Source organism: Urocampus carinirostris, chromosome 5 (genome assembly GCF_059441175.1).
Source record: "Urocampus carinirostris isolate Australia breed hairy pipefish chromosome 5, RoL_Ucar_1.0, whole genome shotgun sequence".
NCBI classification, from domain to species: Eukaryota; Metazoa; Chordata; class Actinopteri; order Syngnathiformes; family Syngnathidae; genus Urocampus; species Urocampus carinirostris.
In genome coordinates this window covers 36,205,966-36,225,665 of record NC_142353.1, presented here as the reverse complement: position 1 = coordinate 36,225,665, position 19,700 = coordinate 36,205,966, and the positions used below count along the sequence as shown (strand labels likewise).

General features: G+C 39.8%; 1 protein-coding gene across 4 annotated transcripts in view; it reads right to left on the bottom strand.

Moving 5' to 3' along the window:
• Nucleotides 1-1,637: 1,637 nt before the first annotated feature.
• kremen1 (kringle containing transmembrane protein 1) overlaps nucleotides 1,638-19,700 on the bottom strand; it is a 118,595-nt gene continuing 100,532 nt past the window's right edge. For 3 of the 4 annotated variants that reach the window (XM_088335177.1, XM_088335180.1, XM_088335179.1), the window contains 5 exons: nucleotides 18,667-18,820; nucleotides 16,636-16,968; nucleotides 9,293-9,514; nucleotides 7,608-7,692; nucleotides 1,638-4,017 (listed from right to left, as the gene is read on the bottom strand). In XM_088335177.1, the coding sequence (XP_088191303.1) occupies nucleotides 3,837-4,017; nucleotides 7,608-7,692; nucleotides 9,293-9,514; nucleotides 16,636-16,968; nucleotides 18,667-18,820 (975 nt within the window). In that variant the 3' untranslated portion in view covers nucleotides 1,638-3,836. The remainder of the gene's footprint in view (nucleotides 4,018-7,607; nucleotides 7,693-9,292; nucleotides 9,515-16,635; nucleotides 16,969-18,666; nucleotides 18,821-19,700) is intronic. The other variant, XM_088335178.1, reaches the window with a different exon arrangement.

Genomic DNA, 19,700 nt, shown 5'->3' with positions numbered 1-19,700 from the left:
CAATGGAATGGTTTAAAACTAACATTATAAATGTGTTATAATCGCTAAGCCAAAGTCCAGACCTCAATCTTATACAGCATTTGTGGAAACATCTGAAAAAAACTGCACAATCACAATCAAACCTTAAGGAACTTGAGTTGTTTTGCAAGGAAGAATGGGCAAATAGTTTTGTTTCAAAATGTGCAAAACTTAAAAAACATGCTCAAAAAGACTAGTGGCTGTGGATCGCAACAAATAGAGGTTGTAAAGAGTATTAACACAAAAGGGGGGCCAACATTTTTGCAACACCTACTTTTGACTTTTTGATTGGTTAGAACAGTATCAAATGTTGAATACATTTGGTTTCTTTTCACGATTGTGTTTCACATTTTGTTGATTCTTAGAATATATTTTGAGTGTTTTATTTAGATTTGAAGCCAGAAACATGGCAATACGTCAAAAAGTTCTCGAGGGAGCCAATATTTATGCAAGGCACTGTATTCCAAAACAGGTATTCAAGCGTGAGTGCTCCGTCTAAAAGACCAATATGTTATTTAGTGAAAAAAAAAATCACAAACACATCATTTTAAAGTAACCCAACACAAAAATAAGAATGTTTTGAATATGTATTTTGAGATACATATATTCATAAAAAGGCATTTCAAGTTGAGTGCTCTGGTTGATTTATGTAGTTTGCATTGGGTTAACAGCTCTGATCCATTTTCAGTTGTTTTTCTAAAAGAACAAAATGAGTTAAAGGGACAGTACGTATTACTTGACCTCTAAATGTATCTGTATCGTGTTGCGCAACCAAAAGAAAGTGCTAAAAGCATGGATACTCAAAATGACCAAACGGCACAGTTTTTTTTCCTTCTCATTTTCATGCCCAGCCGTTTTTGGGAGTACCCGTAGCAGCAAGATGGCGGACAACCGTGTCAGCTCCCTTTGGGTGAGCCTAATGTTATGTGAAATGAATACACATTTTTTGACCTATAAGTAAGTGAAAAAAGGCACGTTTATGCTATAGTTCATGTATTTTTGTTTTGCTTATTATTTAAATAAACATATATACTTTTAGATTTATGAAGTTGGGTTTTTTTACCACTAGGAGGCACTACATAATACACACTGTCCCTTTAATTGATTGTGCTGTGGCTATGTAAAGTGTTGACTTAAGATAAATGGAATGGAATTTATTCAATTACTGTAAGTTCTTTTTTTAAATTCATCTTTATATTGGTCTTAAATTTATAACTTTGGTGCTCTTTTGAGTGTACAAGTGCTTAAGTGTTCTGAAGTGCATTTTGGTTTTGGTTTGAGTATTGGTTGCAAATATAATATGGAATTGAATTACCGTATTTTCCGGACTGTAAGTTGAACCTAAAAAAAAAACCCCAAAATTGCCCGAAATTTGAAAGTGCGTCTTATACTCGAGTACGCCTTGTACACCGGTAATAAAAGAAATAAAATTGGAAATACATATTTCCAATGAAATGCTGCAAAATACGTAACCATTTAGGAATAAATCAATTAATTTCAGTGGTAATGCAGATTTTATGATATATATATATATATATATATATATATATATATATATATATATATATATATATATACACACACACACATATATATATATATATTTTTTTAAACTTTTTTATCAAGTATTTTTTAAAACTTTTTTGATGTAACCCTATCTCTTACAGTAGTTTTAATTTCCTGCATGTTATAGTCTGATGCGCCTTATATTTAAAAATATTTAACAATGTCTATTATTTGAAGGTGCGCCTTATAATCTGATGCGCCCTATAGTCTGGAAATCACAGATTATGTCTGAAAATATTCTCTATGGTTCTCTGATAAAGTGTGGCAAAAATGGATTTACAACACAATATTGGGAAAAATTAAGCCGGCAGGCTTAAATGTTTTCCTCTATTGACTGTTTTATGGTGTTGCCTTATAATTACCATAATTTCCGGACTATGAGTCTCACTTAAAACCCCCGAATTGTCCTGAAATTTCAAAGTCCGCCTTATAACCCGGTGCGCTTTATATACCGCAAAATGGTACTGTGGATAAGATTGGAAATGTATACATGATATATACTGTAGGTGTGCTATTATTTAAGGCCTAACAGTACACTAGCGCATTGCTGACCCAAATCACAATACAAATTGAATGCTATGGGATTCGAACCCAGGTCATGACAGTCAGGGTGCGGAGACTTAACCACCGGTGGTACAATTGACATTCTAAAATCATTAGAGCTTATCTCACACTGTTTTTACTCCTGATGCCAGAAACAGTGATTTGTATAGTTCATTCCGGTAGGTTAAACTTTCTTCACCTGTGTGTCAAAAATGTTGCAAAAGACAGAAACAGAAAAAGAAAAGTCTCTTAACAAAATAATATACAGGCTTTTATGTACATATACATATTTAACCGCAATGTTATTGACGCACAGGTGAAGACATGGAGAGACTTTTGAACCTTTCAGCATGTGAAACAAACTACACTATGCAACTCAGTGTTTCTGGCAGCATGTTTTAAATTTGTGTGATAATAAAATAAAATCCAAAGCCTTTTTCAAATGTCCTCCATGCCACCAGTAGTGCAGTGGAAAAGTACTGATGTCATAACTATTGCGACTCAGGTTCGAAACCTGCGTTTAAGAATCTTTTGTGTTTTTGATCAGTGACACTCCTCTACTGATTCATCTCTGCACTTATTATATGCTGTAAATAGAGCCCAATGGTTATTCACAGAAGCTCTTACTGTTTTCTCAATTTCATGTGCCGAATAGTCCGGTGCTCCTTATGTACTAAAAACATACGCCGAAATACTATTTATTGGGGGTGCGCTTTTAAATCCAGTGCTACTTACAGTGCGGAAAATACGCTACATCATAGTGATCTCGTCCGAAGACTTTAGACATCTGATCAAATCGATGTCTTGGATTTTGGTTACAAAATCATTAAGTGTTTACCTGGCTTAAAAGTGGAAGTGCATCTGATTAAGAACCTTACTGTAAAGTACTTGTGGATTGGTTGCACTCTATATAAAAAAAGAGTGCACAAGCATTTTTGGACAAAAGTACTGGGACAAAACCTGCAAATTTGAGCTATAGTTAACTCCAAGTTAACTGTCGACTGCCAATGTTTATTATTGAAAGAATATGTTTTTATGAGACTTTGATATCTGATGTAGAGGTAAGATGTCCAGCCCGACAAGATTTTGGGTTGGGTCCGGCTTTTCTCTCGCTGACTTTTATTTTTTAATTATCCACCAGTCATTGATCTTTGTTTCTTTTTCTCTATGACGCGCGGTGGAGGATCTGTGCGAAGGATTCTTACCTCTAGTCTGATGGTAAGTGGATTTTCACCTAATTCCCATTCATTGAGTGTCCCAATACTTTTGTGGAACGACACACAATGGAACATCACCCCACCGCAACTGCGTTTCAAAGCTAATGTGAACAATATGTTCAGTAAAGACAAAGAACACCAATGAACTGGTCATTAAACGCCTCGTCGTGAATATTTACACAGGTTTACGGAAATAAGTCCTTATCACATATGAGACGTGTTAGTAGAGGGAGGGCGGGGATATGCCACAAGGCACTTGAACTCATCACGTCATGAAGACTTTTAGCCCACCCTCGGCGTGTCCGCACGTTTCACCAGTTGTGCCGCTGCACGCGAGTTTTCAAGAAGCGGCGCTGCCTCCAAGGGAAAACTACACTCACATGGTGTCGGCATCCGTGCTGGCTAGAGGGCGCCATACCCGCATTAGCCGCTAGTTAGCGGAGCTCCCCGCTAAACAAAGAGCTGAAAGGAAGAAGTGATGGACGGGTAGAGCTAATTGCCCACCAGGGGGCTGAGGTCGCCGTGGTGGTGGTGGTGGTGATGATGGTTCTTTAGTTTATTCTTGAAGAGGGAGATGGTGGAGGGCCGGTACAGGATGATCCAAGGCTCTGAAGACGTCGAGGTGCTTTGGCTGCAACTGTCCGAGCCGCTCACTGTGGGGATTTGATGCGACCTAAACCAAAAGAAGGGAGGAATAAGATAAGTTAGGCTAGTTTTGACTCCCAAACTTCAGTTTTTCCTAGCAAAAATCAACAAAAATAAAATTGAGCGTTCGCATGGGGAATCAATTAATCAGTTAACTCATTTTCACACTTAGAGGTTACAAGTGATCTAAAATCTATTCTTTTGAGATGTTGAACTAAATTCATCAAAGAGTTAACTCTTGGAGTAATAAGTTTAACATTATAATGTAATTTAACAGTCTGGCTTTAACTCACAATTCACATTTTAACATAATCAGGCATGGAATTGGGTCAGTAGTTAAAAAGGTGAAAAGGCTGTGCAGGAGATATGTTCTGGAACACTGTACAACCCAACTAAATATTGATAGGTTTATTATCCCAGCTGAATTTAGCCTCAAGTCGCTTGCATGAAAGCAGGATAAATTTAGCTTAATTACTGTGGTGATTTATTCCATCTACCAACTAGGCTAACATTATCCCCAGAGAGACATCTGGCACTCTTACGATCTCGTGTGAGGAAAAGTAATTGTTTTTTATAACCCCCCTACCCTCCTCAAAACATTTTCTCCTAGGATCTACACAAGTCACATGGGTCTGCCTTTTTTACTCCAAAACGGTGAGTTTCTCCAAAAGGTAAGAGATTTCCATGATTCGTGTTACTTCCTAACGTAGAAATGTTCCCGATATGGAACTAGAGATAGATAGATAGATAGATAGATGTCTAGATAGATGTCTAGATAGATAGATAGATAGATAGATAGATAGATAGATTTTGGAAATTTTGAAAGCTTAAGAAAAAAATTCAAGACACAATAAGTGCAAATACTGTTTTTAAATATAGTAGTTTTAACATTTTCATAGAAAACCAAAGATTGTCCTGCATTTTTTTGCAAGAGGTTAACATATTAATGTTAGACGGTGCCTGTGTTTTTGTTTAGATGTGGAATTAGAGCTGTTAAAAGTTGAAGTTTTGAAAGCTTTAACATAAATCATTATATTAGTTAACGGTTTTGCATTAGTGTCTTCTTTAACAAAATCATTTCCACATTTTAAAGTTATTCATTTTGTTTCCTATCGTGGCAATTTCCACGATGTGGAACTAGAGCTATCAAAACTTGGACCTTTCGAAAGCTTTAACTCTTGGAATAATAAGTTCCATATTATGGGATTTAATAGTTCGGCATCGCCAGTATTTTCAATAACATCCATCCATTCATTATCTGCACTGCTTATCCTCAGTAGGGTCGCGGGGGTGCTGGAGCCCATCTCAGCTGTCTTCGGGCAGTGGGCAGGGGACACCCTGAACTGGTTGCCAGCCAGTCGCAGGGCACACAAAGACAGACAACTCGCTCACTCATTCAAACCTAGGGATAATTTGGACCAGCCAATTCACCTAACATGCATGTCTTTGGAATGTGGGAGGGAGTAAACCCACACAAGCACGGCGAGAACATGCAAACTCCACACAGGAGGTTCGATCTCATGACCTCAGAACTGTGCCGCACACGCACTAACCACTGCGCCGCCGTGCTGCCCTTCAACTACAGCTGAGAAAAGTTGAAGCTTTGAAAGCTTTAACTCTTGGAGTAAGTCCCAAAGTAGTACAATCACAATCAGTCCCAACAGATATTTGCATGTAAGCCGCTTTGGGGCGTGTTGATTTTTTTAATTGTTCATTAATTGTTCACATGATAGGTCAGGTATTTCTGTGCAGGTGCCACTGTTTCAGTTGCGTAATATTAATTGTCCTTCACAGAGCATAGGTGTGTTTTTTTCCCCCCGACACGTGTTGTTCAACTGTGCTTCAACCCTGTTTAACCCCATAAAACGATCCCTGCTATTTTTACCTGAATGCCTAAAAAGCTGCACCCAAAGTAAAACCAAAGCTGTACTTGAACCATTTGGAGTATCAGCATCGTTTTGGTGTATTTTTGAAGGCAACAATTTGATGTTTTCTCCTCTATAGTCAAAATGTGTTTCGGTACTGGGCAGGACGGAGGCGCAGTGGTTAGCGCGTGTGCGGCACAGTTCTGAGGTCATGAGACCGAACCTTCTGTGTGGAGTTTGCATGTTCTCCCCGTGCGTGTGTGGGCTTCCTCCGAGCACTCTGGTTTCCTCCCACATTCCAAAAAAATGCATGTCAGGTTGATTGGCAGGTCCAAATTGTCCCTAGGTGTGAATGAGCGAGCGAATTGTCTGTCCCTGTGTGCCCTGCGACTGGCTGGCAACCAGTTCAAGGTGGCCCACTGCCTGAAGATAGCTGGGATGGGCTCCAGCATCCCCGCGACCTTACTGACGATAAGCGGTGCAGATAATGGAGGGAGGTTTAGGTACTACTGGCACTAGATTATGGAAGTTTGAACACACACAAAAAACTGATTTTGTGTCAGCCTACTTTCTCTCTCTCCATAAATCTGCTTGGAAAATTAATGTAACAGGGTGGTGGAACAGAATAACACAACAGGATTACAGCCCAAAGCCTTCCTGAGCTCCACCTCAAATTTGACTTTAATATGCTTGTATCTTATAATGTTTTGTATCATTCGAATCAACATTTTAATTGTATATCAAATGCCTGGGAATGCTTTGAAGTTCTTATAAACATATTGAATGTCCTTCGGCCATGACGCGAAGAAACGGGAACAGTTTAACACCATTTGCATTATTTCTCAGCATTATTTGATGAAAAAGGAAATTGAATTGGTTTTTAATACTCAAGACACAACTTTCTCTGTTTATTGAAGTTATTTCATAAGCAAAATTCCAATCCTAAGTACTCGATTGAACATGTGTCAAACGTATGGCCCACAGGCCAAATGTGGCCGGCCAGATTGTTTTAAGTGGTCTGCTACATAATATTTGTGGCCTGCGAGAAAATGCTGAGAGAATTTTAAGAGAATATGATTTTAAATATGCCTAGTATATTTCGCCAAAGCTGAGTGCCACTCCCAAAGCTGTATTTGCTCACTATCATTATCAACCAGAGAATTTTGAGGAAACCAATCCCGTTGTTGTTTTACTTCAAATAAAAGTCACGGGTGCAGTGTTTAAGGCAAGAAAAAATATATAAAATTAAGGAAACAGCACCTTGGTGTCTTGCAGAAGTTCAAAGAAGCATTGCTCCTTTTTATAATAGATCTGAAATCTAACAGGGAAGTTCTCATATTCAGGTAATTATTTCCATAAAAAATGAAAAACACAAAGCGAAAAGAATTTAAATCATTTGAATGAGTGTCTGTGTGCAATTTTTTGTCAGTTTCTCAGAGTTAAATAAACAGTAGTGGAAATTAATCCAATTGTTTTCTTTACAAATGCACAGTTGATAAACAGTAAAAGCTATTAAATCTTAGTTAAGAAAAAAAAATGAGGAAAAACAACCCTCAATAATCATTTTATAATCCCTGAATCAGAATTTAATTGTGATCCTCTGAAAAGACCCTCATCCCTCTATCTGAGGCACAACTTTTATGCCATTAATTTACTCGTCTTTCCCCCGTGAGAATGTTTTTTTTTTCTATGGCCCCTGAGCTAAATGTATTTGACACCCCTGCTCTATTGAAAAAAATGTGGTAGAACGTACTTGAGTGTGATGTGCAAGAGCAGCTTGGCCAGCATGGCCACCACAGTGAGGATGAGGAGGCCAGCCAGGGCGTAGATTGTCCACACTGCCACAGAAAAAGAGGATAGGGCGGGGGTGACACACCAACAGTCAGTTGTGTCAAACAGACATAAAACCGAAAAAAAGGCCGATTATGTGATGAAATACCAACTGGAAAGTGAAAGGAAATAAGGGTATGTTATTCATTTTTCGTCATTTAATACGTGGTCTATCGCATAAGACTGCAGAGAAACATGGCCTCAATATCAAGCATTTACAAGCAATTCACCCCCAAAAAATCAGGTACTTTTTAAACATTGAAAACACAACAATAAAATGCAGGCGCTTTTAAGGATTTCAAGCACCCATAGGAACCCTGTAAACCACATTTAACTGGGGTTTTAAATAGCTTATGTCTAATTGTACAGAATCAAATTAGGTCAAACCATCTCAGTGTAGGGTGAACAATTTGAAAATTTCAAGGGTAAGAGTATCACAAAAAAACAAAAAGTTCTTGGAAGCAATCGGACACACCTTGCATAGCATGGACGCGGCGTCATTTACGATAACTTGTTTGGCATCCGGGATCGCACTCGGGGGCTTTACGCAATAATACAATAATTGGTGGCTACATAACCTTGACAGGAACGTTTTCATTGTATACGTTAAAGAACACACTTGTCAGAAAGTCAGAAAGACACTTGGACATTCAGGGTTTCTGATTACCAAACAATAAAAGTTAGGTGACAAAAAGACTATCAAGAGTCTTTGACTGATTAATAGGGCTGGGGATTATCAATTAAATCCCTAAATTGATTTACAGAGACCCCTCGCTACTTTGGTATTTCTGGTTCACTGCTTTGAGGATTTTAAATTGAACTGTCTTTATTGTTATTGATATCAACGTATCATGCATTGTGTTCAGCAGACAGCAGACAGCAAATGCTATCACGGGGGCAAGTTTGTGAGGGCTTTGTGTGTTGGGTGGGCGTGACTGTTATTGACTGACAGCATAAAAGAGCCTGACAGCCAAAGTGGGCGGACGCACAAGTCAATGGGTGAAACCGACACCCCAAAAAAAAAAAGATTCTACAAAGCAAGGCTACAGCTGAGCTAGTAGTCGTGCCTGTTTGTGTTTATTTTTATCTCTCAGGACATCTTTCTGAATTAAAAAAAAGTGTGATAACGAGATAAAATTGAATGCAATGAACGACACTGATTTTAATTCAAACGCACCACCTTCAAATGCCCAATTTACTCCGGCAAATTGCAAAATACCCCCCTCGCCACCCCAAAACATTTTGTCCATACAATTCACGCAGGTCCCCCTTTTGACTTCAAAACAGTAAATTTCTTCTAAAGGTGAGAGATTTTCATGCCTGGCTGAAAATCAGTGAAACAAAATTTTATACCGATTTTTCATCAAAAGATATAGGCCCGCATCATACACAATTGCAAATTATACACAAATAAATACATAGGGATATTTTAGTCTTTATCATACTTTCGTAAAATCATCAAGAAACCTTTATATAATTGTTTTTGTTGGCATTGACAACACCTTATAACCATACAATTTTAGTAAACATGAAAAATGTTCAGTCTTCAGAGGCTGTTGAAGGCAAAGAATGAAAAAATAAAGTAAGGAGGGTGCGAGTTTGACATACTGGCACTGTGTCCGGTGGTCTGTCCGGGTCCAGCCGACTGACCTGGCATGTTGTGCTCCTGTTTTCCGGGGCTGGACGTGATCACGTAGAGAATCTGTGAGGATGAGGATGATTGCCCATTACTGGCCCCGTTGGGTCCTTCTGTGATGCCGGGGGCCGGCTGAGGGCCCACCGTGCTGGAGAAGCCCTCGTCCTTCCCAATCTCCTCGTGGCTTTTCAGCGCTGTAAAACAACCAGTGATAAAAAGTTAGGTTATAATAAGAGCCATAGAAATTTGACTTATGGTGTGTTAACTGGGCTTGGGTCCGCACAGTTTTTTGTCAATAAACCTCCCGTATTGCCCGTATATCCGCAGCAAACCTCCTAAAAACAACGGCAGTGTCAGTTATTGTTCTGCTCCCATAGGAACACAGAATCCCCAAATATTTACTGCTCAGGCATAGATTCATACACAGACACGCACACAAACATTCAGGTGTCATCCATCAGCTCCAGTGTTCACGTTCGGTCTTGCAGTGATAGCTTCAGGGGCAGAAATTATGACATTCATAAAAGTCTACTTCGGCGCCCTGATAAGGTGAGCCCAGCCGCTGGGAGTTTCATCGAAATCGCAGATCCAAGCTTTCAAAATCGTGCAATCGCCTAAAAATCTGTACATTTTGATTTCAACTGATCTTATCTGTCATTAAACATTTTGTCAAACTGAGCAGATACGATATTTTCAAGGAAATACATTGCTTATTTTGAGTATCCACTCTGGAATTCAATTTGTAAATTAACACATGCGGCAGGCTTCCCGATTGGTTCCCCGTTCTACTTAGGCTCAGTCCTTTCACTCGCCTGTTGTCAGTCCGTCAGCGAACCTCTGTTTCTATAAGGCAAGCACTTTGACTCTGACTCCCGTCGGTCCCGCCTTTTTTTTTCGTTTTCCACCCGTCCGTTCCTGATTTCCCTGTTTGTCTCCGGCTACGACCTGTTTTTTGACCCCGACTACGTTTTGCTCTCCCGACCCGGCTTGCGACCCGTTTTTAATCACGACCACGTTTTGCTCTCCTGTCCCGGCTATCGACCTGTTTTTTCCGTCTTCGACACCACGATGTCCCGCTCCGGAAGATCCACTTCTGCATTCAGAACACGTTCCGATTCTGTGAGCGCGCGCCGCCTTTGCTCTTTATCTCAATAAACTTGTGAGAAATGCTACGCGATTGGGTCTACCCTCCGTGCTGGTCGTGTAAACTAACACACTTTTGTGACAAACTATAGTTATTAGTAACTGCTATTGTCAAGTATTGAGATTCTAGTGCACTATAGGCCCTCTTAGAATGTGCGTCACCAGCCCATTTTTGGGGGTGCTCAAACTCTCTTTTCCTTAATAATGGACAAAATAGCCTTAAATTAAGATATAAATCTTATTCCGTTTCACAATGAAAAAAATAGCTCTGAAAATCCTGGATCTTTATTAACTCATTTAATGTCAGTTGTTTTGACTCATTTTTCAAGGCTTAAAGAAAAAATAGTTCTGTAGCTGTACAGGCATTGGACAGACCGAAAGAAAGCTTGAACCCTCATCATTTATTGGAACGGAAGTATGTTTCTAGCTTTTACCATTATAGGGTGAGAAAAAGTTTTTGGGGAAAACTCATGTCCAAGAAAATTGAAAAAAATGGCCTTTTGTAAAAAGATGCATTTCAAGTAGAACTTTTACTTAGGTGTTTTTTTTTGTAATACCTCCAATATCTAAACATGCTTTCTACAAACACTAGGGTACTTTTCTTGCAAAATAACTTTTTTTGTTTGGAAGAAAACTCAACTTATGCATAAAATTTGTATGAACTTTTCAGTACCCGATGTTTGCAGCGACGTGCGACGGTTTTGGTCACTCCAGGGCAGCTTACACATTCTCAACCGGTGGATACAGGAAGCAACAGGAGGAAGAGTGGGCTCCTTGATGTGCAGACGCTCCTCTACTTACGACCATTCGACTTATGAAAAACGGTAGATACGAACATTTTTTTCGGTATGTCGAAAAATATCCGGACATTGCTGTAAGTTAGATTTTGTATTTTGTGAACCTTTTTCTGTGCAGGACATTACTGTAGTGCTTCTCTCCGCCACTACAGGCGTGTGGCGCTGTGAGAAGTCACCCAGCATCCACCCGGAAGAAGAAATCCGCTTCCTCTTCCTAGTTTATTTGTAAATATTCTTTACTGTAAGAACTTTGACTTGTTTAATGTTTAATATCTCGTGCATCCATTCAATATGGTTGGTGTAAAGTGTAAGGAAGTGGCGAGCCGTTTCTTTTGAAATGGAAGTGTAATATGGAAGCTCGATGCGGTTGAGAAAATGGTCGGATCGCTTTTTTTTTGGCCACTTCCTACCACCGAGGAGGAAGTTGCCTAACTCTTGAAGCCCATCTTCCACAAATTAGTTAAACTTCACTTTATTTATCTTTACAGAGCATATTATTTGATGAAATGTTTATTTCTTAGTACAAAACCATACAGGTTACTTATACAAACCTTAAACATACTTATATAAACCTTAAGCATACAAAATTTAGCACTGAAGCAACTTACAAACAAATTCAACTTACGAACGATCGTCCGGAATCATGTTTGTAAGTAGGGCAGGGTCTGTGTGGACAAAGATCTGATCAAAGCCACTTCTGCCATCTAGTGGTGATTCATCAAACCAAAATAATTTGCAGATGCCAAGTACTTACTAAAGAGCAGCGCCAAAGCCTTTATAATAGTCTTTTAAAATATAAAAAAAAGAAGTGTTTTTTAACATTTTGGCACTCAAGGGCTATGTTTCTGAAAATGTTTTTATGGCACTGAATAAGTTAATATGGATAGCAAAGTGTTTTTTATTTTTTTAAATGTTGCTTATCGGCTTAAATAATATGCGGGAGACTCACACAATGGAAGTTTTATTTACCTCTGTTTTTGTAATATTCATTATTTTGTCATTTTCAATTAAATTAGAATGTCTGTCTAGACTGCTGTCTTGATTACGTCCTCCGAATCCCCCCTCGGCAATATCCATTAGCCTTTCCAAAAGCATCCACTACCACACGAGTGTGGAAGCAGAGCGGCAGATTTGCGGTGTGGTCACGAGCATACGATCGGAGTCGCAGTGTACCCGAACGTGGGCGGCATTCATAAAAATAAGTCTCATGGCTGCTGCAGCTTGATAAGAAAGTTCAGTCAGGAAGCCAAATATGACTTTCCAATGCCGTCTCGGGCCTGAGGACTAATAGAAAAGTGAAACGTTTATATTTTTAGCAAAGAAAAATGTTACCATGCAAATTTGCTGCTCGGAGGGTTAAAGAATGACACGCCGATGCATCGGCTGATTCGCTTCCAATCAACAACAAACCGAACAGTTCGCACACACGTTATTCTGACGTGCTTTCGGTGAATTGAGAGACTTTACTGTCAAGAACCGGAACAGGACCAGGACCCAAATGAGTGACGTTTCTCACACAAGTCTTTTATTTTACGGGAAATGGGGAGCCATGCACGTTAGGCAGCAGTCTGACGTGGAATGACAGGAAGCCAGGAAGCCAGAGGCCGACGAGATCGATACCAATTGCCCGAGCAGATATCGGACAGGACAACACAGACAGGATTGATAACAAAACAGGATATCGAAATTAAACAGGACAAACTAGATGGGAACGAAACTGGGAACTGATATTAAACAGGACAAAATAAACGGGAACAAAAACAGGATATCAAAATTAAACAGGACAAACTAGACAGGATTGAAACTGGAAACCGATATTAAACAGGACAAAATAAACGGGGACAATACCGGACAGGAAATACCAACAGGAACCAGGACCGAGTCAGAACCCACGTCTTGGGGCAGAGGTTCGTTGACGTACTGACAAAGGAAGATTGAGCGCACTGAGCTTAAATAGAAGGTAAGCCAATCTGTCAACGAGCCGCAGCTGGCGCCACACGGGCGGGGCCAATTGGTCGCCATGAAAACCATGACATTTATAGAATCTTCAGTTAACACTCCTATAGTTCTCGGGTCTAAATGACCCGCAACAGAGAAAATTGTATTTTATTTACCTTTAAATGTTATGACATTTTCTAGATTGGTCCCAAAAGTAGAAAAAAAAGACCATATTTTTTCAACAGAAAATACACGCAAATTAAATGTGGACCAATAAGAAATAATTTTAGAATTTGGGGAATGTCAGAATCTGCAAAATTCGAAAAAAAATATTTAGATTTTTTGAGGCAGTCTAAATATGTAGAAGTATGCTTGATTAATCAAGAACACGTGTTTTTGTAATGTGAAATTAGGAATATACTGTATGTATTTTGGAAAATATCTGTCATGTGAAGAACAATGATCACCATATTTTTTTTCAGGAGGATAAAAAGACAAAGTCACCCCCCCAAACTTTTATAGTATACAATGATACATTAAATATTGACCGAATTAGAAATCATTTATTATTTAAAGGGACAGTGTGTACTATTTGACGACTGAATGTCGCTTTATGGTGTAGTACAACCGAAAATGAGTGCTAGAAAGCACAAAAAAGAATACAAATTATGGAGACTCAAAGTGACCAAAAAGGACCATTTTAGATAGATAGATAGATAGATAGATAGATAGATAGATAGATAGATAGATAGATAATTTATTCATCCCCGCACTTTTCTTTGTTTTTTGCCCAGGTTTTTGAGCTATTTGGGTACCCGTAGAAACAAGATGATGGTCAATTATGTCAGTTCCCTTTAGGTGAGGCTCATGTCATGTCAAGTAAATGCTACTTTCTCGACCCATCAGTATTTGAAAAGCATCACATTTATATAATAGTTCATATAATTTTGGTTATTTAATTAAATCAATGTTTTCTAGCAATAGTTTTTCTACCATTAAGAGGCACTAAATAAAACACACAGTCACTTGAAATTACTTTGTAATAAACCAATGAAAGAAATTCTAGATAATGAATATGCATTTCGGAGATGCGTGCAAAAATTTGCTGCTTTCTACAACAATGAAGATATTGATATTTTAAAGTGAGATATTTCAAATAATTTTTTTTACCGTGAACTAGAGGTAAGATCTCAGGCCCAGGACCGAACCAGACCTGGAATCCGGGTCCGGCCTGAAAGGTCAATCATAACACAGGCTCGGGCTAGGAAGGGCTTCTCTCATGCAGTTTAAAAAAAAAAAATTAAAGGTGTCGTCCAACGATAAGAACAGTTTGTCCCGAAGTTTAAGATCCGTCGTGTGCTCAGCTATCTGGTCTCTAACCAACTCATCCTCCAAATCTCCGAATCTGCAGAGGGTGGCTATGTCATGAAGCAGAACTGGATCAGGACCCAAATGTGTGACGTTTCTCACACAAGCTTTTATTTCATGGGAAATGGTGAGTCATGCACGTTAGGCAGCAGTCTGGCGTGGAAAGACAGGAAGCCAGAGACCGACGATATTGATACCAATTGCCAGAGCAGATATCGGACAGATAGGGTCGATACCGGACAGGGCGGGACAGACAGGATTGATATTGAAACAGGATATCAAAATTAAACAGGACAAACTAGAGGGTAACAAAAACTAGAGAGAATAATAAACAGGACAAAAATAGACGGGGACAAAACTGGAAACCAATATAAAACTGGACAAAATAAACGGGAACAATACCGGACAGGAAATACCAACAGGAAAGAGGCCCACGTCTTGCGGGCCAGAGGTTTGTTGACGGACTGACAAAGGCTAAGCCCGAGGGGGACACCAACGTAATGGTAGACCGATTCACCGGGCTGCTGGTCCGAGGCTTCGAAAGATGCTTTGACCCTCACTGCACAGGCTATGAATAAACATTGCCTGCCTTCGTTCATCGCTAGCGTCGAAAAGCCCGATGGCTTCAATAAAAATTTCAAAAGATCCTAACCAGCGGGTCGCCAGGCAAGGCAAGGAACGGAGGAAGGGGAGAGAGTGGAAGCTCTATCCTTGTCGCCAATGTTATGTTCAACAAGGCACTTGGAAACCGGCATTGAGCTCACGGTCAATTATTCACAGGCCCAATCTTACCTCGACCGTTGACAATTTAGAATTGCAGGGATTTGGTGAATGGGAAAATATTTCAGATACGGAATATTTTGAATCTGTTATAAATGTTGGAGCATTATTTATTTTGAAAAAATCAAAGTAGAACATGTGAACTGGGAGAATTGCAATGTTTGATATCAATCAATTAATATACCGAAGCCATATCTCCCTAGTGGCAGGTGGCTAGAGTCAAAAACACACACACATTTTCCAAAAATTCTTTTCCCCTCGCTTTTCCCTTTCAACATGACGTGTATGTTTTTGGTGTTGGATTTTATTTAATAAGACTTCCCCACAAAGTGTGACTTATATGTTTTATCCTTCTTATTTATCAATTTTTTGGGCTGGTTCCATTTATAATCCGTAGCAATTTATAATCCGAAAAATAATGTCGGGAAATTTTCTATCTATCTATTTACCTTGGTCATATCCCTCAAGAGGGGTGACCGACAGCAAGACAAACACATACAATCACAAAGAAAAAAGAAGGGAAAAAAAATCACTGGTTTACCCCTGCTGCATCATACTGGTGCCCTGCCCATCCCTTAGAACGCGTCTAAACATCCCACCATCCTTTTACAATTCATTCCTATCACCAACAAGAGCTCTAGCTTCCACTATATTTAGACATTTTTCCTGCAGAGCACTCATAACACCATCCATCCACGTCAATAGCGGCCTTCCTCTTGGTCTCCTTCCATTGACTTCTGCTCTGTAGATCTTCTTCAACATTCGCTCCTCATCCATCCTCTCCATGTGTCCAAACCAACCGAGTACTCTCTTATCCACACGCTTTCTCAGTTCCACTATTACTCCAGTTCTGTCTCTCACAATATCATTTTCTCAATCTATCAGATCTTGTCACTCCTAACATACTCCTCAAACACTTCATCTCAAAAACATTTAATTTCCTTCTCAAATCTGCATTAACGCTCCAAGTCTCCATACAACACAGTCGGCACAATCACACTCTCATACAGTCCCCTCTAAACATCCATACTCATACTCTTGTTGCTCATCATTCTCCTCAGAGCACCCAAAACCTTGCATCCTTAAATAAATGAATAGGTATATTTTAATGTGGAAAATTGTTTGTGAATTACAGTAAAAATGTTAAAAAATCTACAATTTTTGATACATATATTTTTCCCAGGAAGTATTTTTTAGCATGATGTGGTAGATTTTCAGATACGGTAAGTATAGTACGTGTTTTTGAACGTCTGTGCAATCTGACACTCTAATAGCAAACAAACATTTACCTTGGTAGAGCAGCGCAAAGCCCTGCGCCTGGTTGGTGCGGTCCGAGTAGAAATAAAGAATAACGAAGTCTCCAGTGACATTGAGCAACTGACGAGGCGGGTTACGCCAGTCGAAACGCGCCACCACCTCGTTGGTGTAGCCGTTCAACAACTCCACCATGTCCGTCTGGTCCGTGATGTCGAAAAAGGTGAAATTGAAGAGGATGGCGGCCGATCCCGGCACATGCACCGTCCAGTAGCAAACGCGACCAGCTCCGTATTTGTCCGGAAAATCCGGGGAATAGATGGCCCCGGACGGAGACGAGTAATTGCCTCCGCAGGACCCCACCCGAGCTGTGAAAAAAGGAAACAGTTTATATTTGTATAGTACCTCTTTATACGAGAACCTCTCAACACAAGAATTTCGATAAATGACATTTATATGGAACAAAAATCTTAAAAAATCCAAAGCTACGAGCAGTCCCAGCAGCGACCACAACAGACCGTTTGAGACCGCTCACTGCTAGCATCAGATAGCCACAGTAGGCGCATGCGCTTTCCACCACAGACTCCTAATCCCACCCATCCATCCATCCATTATCTGCACCGCTTAGGGTCGCGGGGGTGCTGGAGCCGATACCAGCTATCTTCGGGCAGTGGGCATGGGACACAGGGACAGACAATTTGCTCGCTCATCCACACCTAGGGACAATTTGGACTAGCCAATGAAGCTGACAATCCATGTTTTTGGAATGTGGGAGGAAACCGGAGTGCCCGGGGGAAACCCACGCAAGCACGGGGAGAACATGCAAACTTCACACAGGAGGATCGATCTCATGACCTTAGAACTGTGTCGCACACGCGCTAACCACTGCGCCGCCGTGCTGCCTAATCCCACCCACTTATTCATATTATGAAGAAAGTTTGTTTTTATAATATTGCATCTCCTTTTTTGTGGGCTATTGTGATCCTAGCTATGATCCAGAGAGGGAAACGGTAAGGTGTTTTTCGGGAAAAAAATGAGAATGATGTCAATTGAAACAAAGTACCATTTGTCAACATCTCCTATTTGTACACTAGCGAAACAGACAGATAGCATCAAAGCTATAATACCAACCAAGGGCCGAACTGTTCTTTCAAAATTGCGAACCATTATTCATGACCTGATAGAGAGACTTTTGTTGTTGTGGAGCTAGTGGGAGCTAACGACACGGTGAGCAGAAGTCGCTGTCTATCTACAAGGACTGAAAACTTCATGCAGCGTCGGGTACAACCAGAATGGATTTCAAGGCGGGTTATGGCTGGTTTGAGAAATTAAAGAAGAGGACTGGCTCTGTGACTGTGGTGAGGCATGAGGAAGCAGCGAGTGCAGGCTACAAAGCCGCGGAATAAAATGAAAAACAGTATACTGTAAAAAATGTGTGTATGTTAAAGTTAAAATAATTTTAACTGTACAGGAAGTTCTTATGAAGAATAAACATTCTCTTGTGCTATGCCCATAACCCCCTCTTCTCATACTCCCGGCATCCCCATTTCATTAGCAACAGGCAACTCCCTCCATGGTAAGTTCTCATAACAAACTTGCATTTTATTCCCCTAATATCATATTTTCTTTTCTTTGGGAATTTTTTTATGTTCAATTACTGTTTTAATGTGTTTTAAGTAATCAGGAAGGTGTGTTTTACAGCTATCTCAGCTAAACTTTGATGCTTTTGGGAGGTCGGGAACAGGCCAATTAGTAATAAATAAATAAATATATATATATATATATATATATATATATATATATATATATATTATTACGGTATTTTTTATGTCTAATAGGCATGTTGATATTTTTTAGTGCTCAGGAATGTGTTTTATAGCTCTTTCGTGTTAATTTGGACCTTTTTGGGAGGTCGGGAACAGCTCAATCGGTAGAATTCCTTCGTTACAAGAGCAATTTGAGATATGAGCACTATCCGGGAACAAATTAAGCTCCTATGAGGAGGTGGCACTGTATTTTAAACACACAAAAAAGTTGCGTAGTTTTATCGTGACTCAGCCACTCACTGTCAAAGACGATTACCCATCCGTCCCCGCCGCACGGCTGCCTGTGGTCGCCGAAACAGACGTGGTTGCACTCCATGCTGGGGGCTTCGCCGTGATCCTCGAGGTCGACCTCGTTGCCGCAGAAACAAGCATACCCCGACTCCATGCCAGCTAGCTGCACGAACACAAAAACAGCTCATCAAAACAAGATTACGTGCTGATTTCGGCGAAATAACAGCAAGGGTCATGTTTTTGCTAACAAAACGGATTTCAAATAGAATAGTCTTTATTGTCTTTGTTTAAAACACAGTTTCCATTTTTTTACGACGGTGCATCACATGTAATTGAGCAAAATATCAACTATCGCTGATCTCATTTGCTCAGTATTGATTGCAACCGGAATCAAACCCGGATCGCATTGTTGCAAGCTCTTAATTCTAACCACTAGGCTACTAGAATTATAGATGAAAATGGAAAAGGCATTACATTTTAGTTATTATCACAATATTTTACTCACAGTGCCATGTTGTAAAACATTGTGATGACGCAATATGTAAAAGCAATTCAGCCTAAACTTTGTGGTACCATGAGTAAAAATAGTGTGATGATGTCATAAAACCGAAGGCCTTTTTCCAGGCTTCTACATCGGTAGCGGTCTAGTGATCACACAGTGGATCTGGACTTGTGGTTGTTGAACTGAGTACTCTATGAATTGTGTACTATGAGAGTAAGAGTCCCGGCTCGATAATGGATAATGAATAACGAAGATGGAATAAGAGCTTGCTATGTCCACTCCACGCATCGGCCCGGTATTGCAGTACCTCCGGGAACGGTGCATTTGCAATGATCGCAGCAAGGCTTTAGGGCTAGGACCTTAGCTTGGCCTTTTGGCTGAGAGTAAGTGTCCCGGCTCCTAGGCTTTGTAGCGTATTATGAACTGACCGATTACGCATAATGGATAATGAATAACGAAGATAGATCAATAACCCTTAAAAACCCCAAAACCCCACTTATAATTATTATGACTATTGTTATTATTATTATTATTATTATTA